At 57.7% G+C, this 9546-nt stretch overlaps 1 protein-coding gene across 1 annotated transcript in view; it reads right to left on the bottom strand.

Moving 5' to 3' along the window:
* Window positions 1-732: 732 nt before the first annotated feature.
* The window catches only part of KY (kyphoscoliosis peptidase), a 43328-nt gene continuing 34514 nt past the window's right edge, over window positions 733-9546 (bottom strand). Inside the window, exons 9-11 of the mRNA XM_032408652.1 lie at window positions 6981-7169; window positions 5551-5741; window positions 733-1650 (exon numbers count right to left, since the gene is read on the bottom strand). Of these exons, the coding sequence (XP_032264543.1) occupies window positions 755-1650; window positions 5551-5741; window positions 6981-7169 (1276 nt within the window). The 3' untranslated portion in view covers window positions 733-754. The remainder of the gene's footprint in view (window positions 1651-5550; window positions 5742-6980; window positions 7170-9546) is intronic.

Raw genomic sequence — 9546 nt, 5'->3', positions numbered from 1 at the left:
TCGGAGGCCTCACAGCCTCAGACTCAGGTGGCAGGGCTGCTGTGTTGTCCCCCGCCCTCTGGCCCTCCCCCCAGGGCACCCAAGAGCGGGCCCTGGGAGCCTCCACATGACCTTCCTATTACCACATGGCCATTGTGTCCAGGGACCGTGGAGCCTCGGGCCGGGTGCGGGCTGGCCAGCTTCCTCTTCACACCTTCTCTTTTCTAAGGCTCTTGAAGAGCGAGGGGCAGCAGGAATGCAGATGGTCAGGTCTGGGGGAAATAATGGTAGGCCGACCGTCCCTGGGGTCCAGGAATTGGTGAGAAACACAGAGGCTATCCAAAACGGGCTCTGTGATTCAGGATGACTCAGCCTTGCAGATCAGGTCCCTTCTGGGCACGGAGGAGAATTCTCTCATCATCACGTGAAAAAGCTTTCTGTCTGGGCAACCTTCCTGCTTTCCCACATCAGCCCTATAAAGACAACAAGAGCATTACTACACGAAGGGGGCATCTGGGCAGTGGTGTACCCTTTACAATACCTTGGATTTACATAGCACCTTTGTCTTCTACAGGGCCTCTGCCTCAGTCCCCTGGGCCACGGCCACAACCGGGTGAAGCCATGGGAACGCCAACATCCCCGCCTCCGTGGCGAGCAGAGAGCCTGAGGCAGAGGCCTCGAAGAGACTGCGTGCAGACTTGGTGGTGTCCAGGGCCCTCCCTGGGCAAGTCTGGCCTTGGCCCTCTGGGCGGGGGCGGCCGGGGGGCGCCGGGCCTCACTGGGCGTTCACTTTGTATTTCAGGATGTAGGAGTAGAAGTTGTGGTTGGCGTTCTCCAGCACCATGACGTAGATCTCGCGGCAGCCGGCCGTGCTGCAGCTGCCCTCCCAGTAGCCCTCTCTAGTCAGGGTCAGGGGCCACGTATCCTGCCCCTTCACCAGGGCTTTGGTGACGCCGTGGAGCTTCAGTTTGAACGGGACGTTCCGGTTGGCAGGAAGCACGCCCGACAGAGGCTCCAGCAACTCATTGTCCTGCCCCCAGTTGCCAAAGCTCTCGGGGAACATGGGCCAGTTCACCTTGGTGTTGGTGCAGCACAGGAGATAATTGAAGACGAAGATGTAGTTGCCCGGCTCCAGCCTCTTCTTGACAAAGATCTTGAGGGCAAACTTGCCGGCCTGGGGCAGCTGGACCTTCAGCTCTGCCCGCTTCTGCCGCTGCACCTGGAAGATGTAGCGCCGCTGCGTCTCCTCGGTGACGGGGCCCTCGTCCCCGTGCAGGGAAGCCAGGACGCTGATGCCCTCCTCCACGCCGAAGCTGACCGAGCAGCGCCCGTCGCCAGTGTGGATGATGGGGTCGGGGTGGGAGGGCTTCACGATGCCCATCTGCTCCGAGAACCAGCTGGGGCCCACGGGCTGGTGCAGCTCGGCCGGCAGCCGGACACTGATGTCCACGTAGTTGCACTTGAGCGTGTACTCGAGCACTGAGCTGTAGACGTCGGAGCTGCCTTTGGCAAAGATCTGCAGCTTGTGGGTGCCCACCGTCGGAGGGTATATGTCCAGCTTCATCCCGTTCTTCCTGAGGCTCAGCAGCCCATGCTCCTGCTTGCCATTGAGCATAAACATGAAGAGCGTGGGGGCACAGCTCTCGATGGTGATGGTGGCCTTCCCGTTCACTGTGGAGAGAGAGAGCCGGGGTCAGGTGGGATGGGTCCAGGATGTGCCGACGTGCTGCTAAATGTTTAACAACTGGCTCTCCGCGGGAAGAAGCCCTGACTCTAGCATCTGCCCATTTCCACGGTGTAACTACTTTCAGCACCCTGGATTTTAAGCAGTCGAGGTGATGTCACGGAACAGGCTGTAAGCCAGCTGCAGGACACCACTGGAGGGGCCCCCCTCCCCGCTCTAGGTGGTTCTCTTCGGGTGTGCTGAAAGCTGAGGGTCTCCAGAGAAAATCTGCCCCAGCTGGATGTGCTTGCCTCACCCAAGTGATTCTCGTTAGCTGAAGGTGGTCCGGAGGCTTAGCCTGATTCCAGAGAAGGGGAGAGGGCCCAGGGGCAAGGAGGGCCCATGACTGGTTGGAGGGCCGCCCTTTGTCTCCTTCCAGTCTTAAGTCTTGCTTCACACCGCTCCCTCCAGCATCTGTTCATTCTAGTGTCAGCCCTGTCAGGTGAACATTGGACCTTAAAACCCGGCTGGACCACTGGAGGCGGTGCTCCGGGGGCGGGGCTGCCTCCTCGCCTCCCCATGCCCCAACCCAGGACTCTCACTTGGGCGAGACTTGGCCCGTCTCTGGAGGGCCTTTTGCATCCACTCTCCCTCTATCTCTCCCCATGCCCTCCAGTTTTGTCTTCCTCTGTCCCAGTCACTGTTTTTCAGGGTCAGTTCTCTGGTTCTACAGCCCATGAGCACTCCCCTACCTCATCCTCCCTGCCTCGCAGGACCACAGGGAGGGGCAGTGGCTCCTTGCAGAGCCTCAATCCCCTTCCTCTTGGAAGCCCCACACCTGCGCCTTGTCCCAGCAACCTCCCCACCCCGTTGGGGTTCACAGATGAGCACAAAGGAAGGAGACAGACTACCACCAGAACCACACTCGCTAGTAACCTTTTCCCGGTCTGAGGTACAACGCTCTTGATGGGGAGGTCATGCCTGGGTTCTAGGACAAGTACCCCCAAGACCTCCCCTCTAATCTGCCCCAAGGCCCCGACTCCAGGCTGCTCTGCTCCTGCATTCAGTGCTAACTCCCAACCAGCCAGTGAGAATCCCCCAGCAGCAGCAGGAAAGGCTGGGAGCTTCCTGGCTGGCTCCCCTCTGCTTCTTCGTGGGCTCCAGCCCAGCCCACCCACCACCGCCCCGTTCCCTCTGCTGCCATTCCTTCCCTCTCTGCTATACTTCTTGTGGGGTGCTTGGTGCTTTGGTGTTATTTTCTTTGTCTACCTTCTTTCTCCACTGCCTCCAGCCACGACGGGACATCTGTCCCATGGTAACCTCCAAAAGGAAAGTGCCCAAGAACAACAGACTTGTTATCAGTCTCTCTTGGTTGAATCTCTCCTCTCCCCTGGCTTCCTCTTGTAAGCCAACTCAGTGGGCAGAAGTTGTCTCAGCCTTCAACTGCTCATGGCCCTGTCTTGTTCCGTCTTGCTTCCGAGTTGGCTGTGAGATCCCACGGAATTCACCTTTGATGAGGAGTGCCATCCAGCACTTCCACAGGGCTGCCCAAGGGCCCCTGGGAAATTGTCTACCTGGTCATTCCTGGGTTCACTTGTGTGGGTCACCATCCAACTGGAGACCAGTGAGAGTCCTATCCCCTCCTGCCTGGCCTGAGTCAGGACCCTCCTTTTCTGGACCACAGGGCATTCTCCCACATATCCCAGAGCCCTCACACCTGTCCTTCCCTCCACCGCTTTTCCCCAAACCTGATAAGACCTTAGCATGACGTCTGACTGCAGAGAAGCCTTTTTCCGTGCCCTCAGGTAAGGTCCAGCTCCCCTGGAAGCCTCTCTTGTAGCTCCACATCTCCTTCAGGAAACTTAGCACCATTGTACTGAATTAGTTCTCTGCAATGTCTGTCTTCCCTGCAGGGGTGAGCACTGTGGGGAACTGCCCTCCTGCCTCCTTTCATGCGTGTCCCAGGGCTGCCCAGGGCGCCTGGCCCAGCAGATTCTCTGCAAAGGTGAGCTGAATGGCTGGGAGACTTGAAAGATGGACTCTGGGGATTCTGGGAGAGCCTGTGACCTCCCCTGTGTCCCCTCTCCCTCCAACCCCCCTCTCCCCTATCAGTGGTATCCCACCCCCCACACCCCTCACACCCCCTGTCCTCTTCCTTCCCTGCTTTTCACCCACCTGTTTCCCTCTTCTGCTTTCTTCCCATCCTCACTCTTAACACAACTAGCTCCAACAAAGAAAAAGTCTTGAAATATGCATCACGAATATGGAATCAAATTTGAGATTACTGTATATTAAGAATCCCAGTGTTTACATTTCTGTGTCTCTTGCAAAGGCAAGTTCTACTCCGTGGCATTAATTGGATGTTGGTGTGGCCTGGACCATTCTTCCGTGGTTCCATGGCCCACACCAGTCAGAACAGGCTCCCCATCTGATACGAGCACAGGAAACGCATTCTCAAAGATAGCAACCTCGCGCTGTTATTTTAGCAGCAGGAGCCTCCAGGTATTTGTAGTTTTAAAAAAGTATTCAGGAGCTCAGCAAACTGGTTAGGGAAAGCAGTGTGAGGTGGAAGGGATGAATCAGCTGGCAGTAACTCGGGGACACCTGTGCTCCCCGTGCCCCTATCCCTCTACAGTGTAGGATGGGGCTCCCCTTCAGACCTACCCAGAGACCTCTCTGTGCTAACAGCCAGTGTGAGCTCAGACCCTTCCCTCCTGGGAGTATACGGGTCCCCTGGTAGCAGAGATGGTGCCAACAGGCAGGCCTTTGCGTAAGTGTGGGTGTGTGGGTGTGGGTGTGGGTGGGGGGGTAGGTGCACTGACTAGGCTGTGCTGAGCCCTGTAGTGTGTCCAGGTTATGTGTCCAGCCCTGGACCAGGCACCAGGGCCTTGGACAGACATAAGACGATGTCCTCTGCAGTCAGCCCTGCGAGGCTCGTGACCACAGTTCTGTACCCTCTCCCACACAGCCGGCCCCCCCATAAACCTCAGAGTGCACAAACACACCCGGCTGGGTACCTGTGGCCCCTGTGGGGATGTAGGGAACAAAAGTCAGTCCAGGCCAGCCGTGGGGACAGCTCAGCTAGGTGTCCTGCCCCTTCCTACTCCCAGGAAAGTTGGCTGGAAAAGGCTGGACTTGGCCTCCAGGAGGGAAGCTTGTGAGAGAAGGGCACAGAGGAAGGCAGGCTGCGCCTCTGCAGCCAGCCCTGGTCTAGGGGTGCTTGAGTTCAGGCATTGGAGGGCTTGCTGTGTCCTTCCAGAGCATGTCCGTCCCTGTGTTTGGGGATGCCTGTTCTCTTCCAGCTCTTAAGACCCAGCTCAGCAGCCACTCCCTAATAAAGCCTCCCCCGGTCCTCTGTCCTGGGAGACCCCCACTGCTCTCCCACTAGCTGCTCAGACCACTGACACACAGAGCCCCGAGTGGCTGGGCCAACACGTCCTCTTTGCCAGGAGTTTGGGAGAACGCAGCAGGCTAGTGAGCTTCTGTCGGGGACCTGAACCGGGAGGTGGGGACAGCCAGGCCTGTGGCGGTCCTTCACCTGCTGCGGGAACTGGGAGAGACTCACCCAGCGGGGATGCTCCAGCCCTGGCTCCCTGACAGGTTGGGCTGTAAATGGGGTCCTCAGGGCCTAGGGAAACTCAAGGACTTCCTATGCATCCCCTTTTTGGTTTATGCTGCTGTGAGCCGGTGTCTGTCCCTGCAAACGTGACCTGTGGCTGTGTCCTGCGCCGATGGCCCGATGGACTTGGCTGCCATAGTAGCGTCCGCATATACATACAGCTTACACGGAGCCCACGGGCCCTGGCTGGGCCCTGACAGGGCAGTCCCCTGGGGCCCAGAGGCCTCGAGGTGCAGAGCACGCTGCTCTGTCCCTGCCGCGAGATGCCGGCCACCTGCTCCGGGCTTACCTGTTTTGATCACAGAAGTCGCTGGGTGGGCACTCAGCATTCCCTTGTTGTAGAATTCACTCTTGTGATACATGTTGTTCTCAAACTGCTTCAGAGATTGAGGAGGTTTTAGCAGTTGCCAGTTCTTGTTGTCTGGGAAATGGTCCTCGATGAACAGTGCGGGATGGGTGAGGAAGTAGAATTCATTGTAGCTAGAGGTGGGGGGGGGGAGCTGGTCAGTGGCCATGTGCTGTGAGTAGGCCTCAGCTCTGTAGAGAAGGAGGTGGGGCTCGCAGGGGGATCTTTGGGGCCTTCTTTTGTCTAGCGCTTCCACAGGAGGGGTCCTGCCAACAACCCGATGGGGAGAGGCACTATGTCCGGTCTTAACATGGGCGCTGCAGATGGCCTCTCAGTGGCTGCTTCCAGAAATAGGGGCCATGGCGGGATCTGCGGCCCCTTTTAAGTGAAGGCCATAGTCCATGTGGAGCTATGTCCAGGTGGGGATTGGGCTCCCCCTTCTCTCAAAGCCCGACAGAGATTTGAGGGAGCAAAGGCATAACCCAGGGACCGGGTGCCAACCAGCAGGGTGGAGGGAGGGCAGGCAGGGAGAGTCTTGGATGAGCAGCCCTCCTGTGGTCCCTGGGGCCAATGAGACATGGCTCTCTAGTGGTTAGTGATGGGGATCAAGAGAAGAAGAGGGAGACTCATTTGAGCTAAAGCTTCTCTCTTAGCTTGTATTTGGCCTGTGTGCAGGCCTGTCGAGATTTAAACTGCAAAAATCAGACAATGCTCTCATTTTTCTGGATAAAAAAGAATCTGAGTTGCTGAGAGATGTTATGATCCAGAGTGAATATCACGGCTTTAGGTTAAGACCATGGTTGGCCAGAGCCTTGGAGAACAGACATGCTCCAGCGCCCTGCACCCCAGCACCCTGCCCCACCGTGGTCACAGTGACTCTGTACCCATAGACTATAACCTCTTCCTCAGAGATGTGATGTGGCTGCATTTGGGCCCAGAGCGTGGGGGAGGAGCCCTGGCATCTGGGGGAAGAGAATTCTGGCATCCCTGCATTGTAATACAGCCAGTGGGTCAAAGGCCTGAAGGGAATCTACAGATGTTAAAGTAGCTTCTCAGCTCTGCCTTCCTCTCTTGTAGGGCCTGTGGGCAAATGCTGGGCTTTCAGCACTTGGGCAGAGGAAGCGATGGGGAGCCAGAGGAGGGATTTAGTCAGCAGAGGGTGAGGTGACAAAAGGGTCCGGGCCCTTCCTATTGGCTTGGAGCTGAATCATTTCAGAGCTGGAGGAATGGTGGGAGGGGCCAGCAGCGAGGAGAGGCCACCCTGGCCCTCCCTGCCCTCCCACCTGGCCTTCTCCACCTGCTGCTACCTTCAACCTTGTGCCTCCCCCATTTCCACCAGCCGGACACGCAACAGCACCGAGATTTCTACTTACAGGAAGGTGAATTTGGAGGTGGCAGAATCCACCAGGCCACTGCCCCAGGTGCTGTCCACCAGGTGCCATCTCCCCTCCAGGTACACGGCGTTCCAGGCGTGGTCAAAGTCCCCCGAGAAGCTCTGCCCCGTCTGGTAGCCAAAGCCCTTGGAGTAGCCAGGCACAGTCATGCACTGCACGCCGGCGATCCTGGGGGCGGGACAGGGGGTCTGAGAGGTGGCTCCTGCGGGGGCTGCAAATCACCACCACCTGCTCCTCCATGGAGACCGAGCAAATCACCTCTGAGACATCTTTCCCCAGGCAGAGCCCGCCTGAGTGCTCTGCCTGCCGCTCTTCAGGAGGACAATGGGTGCAATGGCGAGGATCACCCCAAGAACATGGAAACCAGGAAAGGATGATGTTCTTGAAGAATCAGAGCAGCTCAAAACACGTGGCTGAGGAGCTGGGTCTAGGTGACACGGGTGGGGTGTCATGGAGGGGTGCTGGACGTGAGGGTACAGAAGAAAGCTGAGCCCTACTCTCTCCAGTCATGTGCTGACTGACTGCCCTGGCCAGTTTCAGCGTCCCCTGTAGACGTCCTTTGAGGGGTGGAAATGTTGACCAGTCAGCCTGAGTTCTTCGGCCCTCTCGAGAGTATGCTCCCCCACTGCTTACAAGCACTCCGGCACCACTTTTCGTGGCCTGGGCAGTGGGGGATGGATGATGGTCACCTGTGGGGACCACAGAAATCATGGGCAAGCTACAATGTGGGCGTTGTAGCTGAAACCCTGAGGTCCACCCCAAGGCCAAAGCAAGAGCCCCGAGAGTCCTTCCATGACCAGCTGGCCTTCCTCTTCAGCCATGGCAGGGACCAGGGTGGGCTGCTCTTCTGACCCAGGGAACGCCCTGTGCGAGTTTTCTTGGGGGGTCTTTGTGTGAATTAGAAAAGGTATTCCTTCTTTAAGACACTTTCCTTTCACATCTGGCGGCTTGGTATAACACACACAGTCGGTGCTGTCCAGGAGGCTCGCGGCGGCTCCTTCCACGGGGCTCCCTGAGCATCGCACAAGCTGCCCTGCACACTCTGCGCTCGCCTCACACGAATCGGTTCCTGCTCTGGGTGTTAGCCAGGCCTGGGGGCCTCTGGAGGCTGGGGGCCTCTGGTGGCCGGGGGCCTTCTGTGGACCAGTGCTGCAGACCCCAGTGCTCTCAACAAGAGGGCCATGGAGCCTCTCCGGGGAAGGGAGAAAACGGCTCCCCGTTCATTATAGGAACAGGGGACATTTTCCCTCTAAAAACATATGTTTCTAAATCTTTTTGTTTTTTTTTTTAGAGAGAGAATGAGAGAACACGTGCATGTGAGCAAGCGGGTGGGGGGTGGTGGGGGTGGAGGGGCAGAGGGGGAGGGAGAGCGAGACCTGAGCCGAAATCCAGTCAGACGCTCAACCGACTGAGCCACCCAGGCGCCCCTAAAAAGTATGTTTAATTGCCCATTAGAATACTGGATTAAACATTACTTATCATTTGTTGAGAGAAGCAGTGAAGCAAAATGGGGAGCCTGCCCGTTTCCACGTTCCACCCTGCTGCAGCCGAACAGTGTCCCGTTCCCACGTCTGCCTGAGCTTCCCTCCTCCGTGGGGTGCAGGCCTGCCCTTCCGCCTGAGGCTTCACAGACGGGGAACCAGGCCTCCCAGGCTGTCTGAGACATGCCGCGAGAACAGAGCAGCGAGGCGCTCCGGGAAGGATTTCAGGAGCACTCGGGGAGCGGGGCAGAGAGCAAGAGGGACGGGATCCTGATGTCAGCTTTTCCTGCTGCTGAAGGGCCAAAACCCACTCCTGGAGCAGAAGGGCCGCCCAGAGGCAGGAGACACAGGAGGCAGCAGGCCGAGGAGGAGCCCCGGAAGTGCAGCGTGCATGCCTGGAGGGTCCCCTGCCTCATTAGCTGCAGATGCGGTGAAGGGGTGCTTCTGGGGGTCGGAACTGAATGTGTTTACAGTCTCAGAGAAAACAGGAGCAGAGGGGGAGGGGCGAGAGCCAGGCTAGAACGGTGGGCTGGAGGGCGGATTGGGGGGCTTCCCTGGGAGGTGGGGCTCCACCTACTCAGAGTGAGTGAGAAGTGTGAGGTAAGACACGCTCCTGACACAATATGAACTGACAGAAGCCTATGGAACCCCGCCGTCAGCACAAGGCCTGAGTGTGTGTGCGTGTGCGTGCGCGTGTGGGGGGGTGTGCTTGTGCAGGGCGAGAGGCAGAGGAGGAGGGCACAGTGAGACAGGCCGGCTGCACCTGGGCTCCTAGTGATGCGATTACAGGCGATTGTGATTTTCTTCTTTAAACTCCTTTAGACCTTCTAAATTTTCAGTAATGATTGTGTGTTACTTTTAGAATTGGAAAAAAGCCATAAATACTACTTGAAATTACATTCTTCGGTGAGTTATTTTCCTTTCTTGCCCAGAAACGTCTGTGTGCATCACCCATTTCCAGGCGCGTGTGGAGGGGTGTGGAGCCCTGGGAAGAGTCCTGCAGTAAGCTGGGCTGATGGAGGGGAGCTGCGGCCCTCTGGACGCGCTGCCCCCTAGGGCCGCAG

Source organism: Phoca vitulina, unplaced genomic scaffold, assembly GCF_004348235.1.
Source record: "Phoca vitulina isolate PV1807 unplaced genomic scaffold, GSC_HSeal_1.0 scaffold10, whole genome shotgun sequence".
Lineage (NCBI taxonomy): Eukaryota > Metazoa > Chordata > Mammalia > Carnivora > Phocidae > Phoca > Phoca vitulina.
Note: the sequence above shows the minus strand (reverse complement) of the source record. Positions and strands in the feature narration are given on the sequence as shown.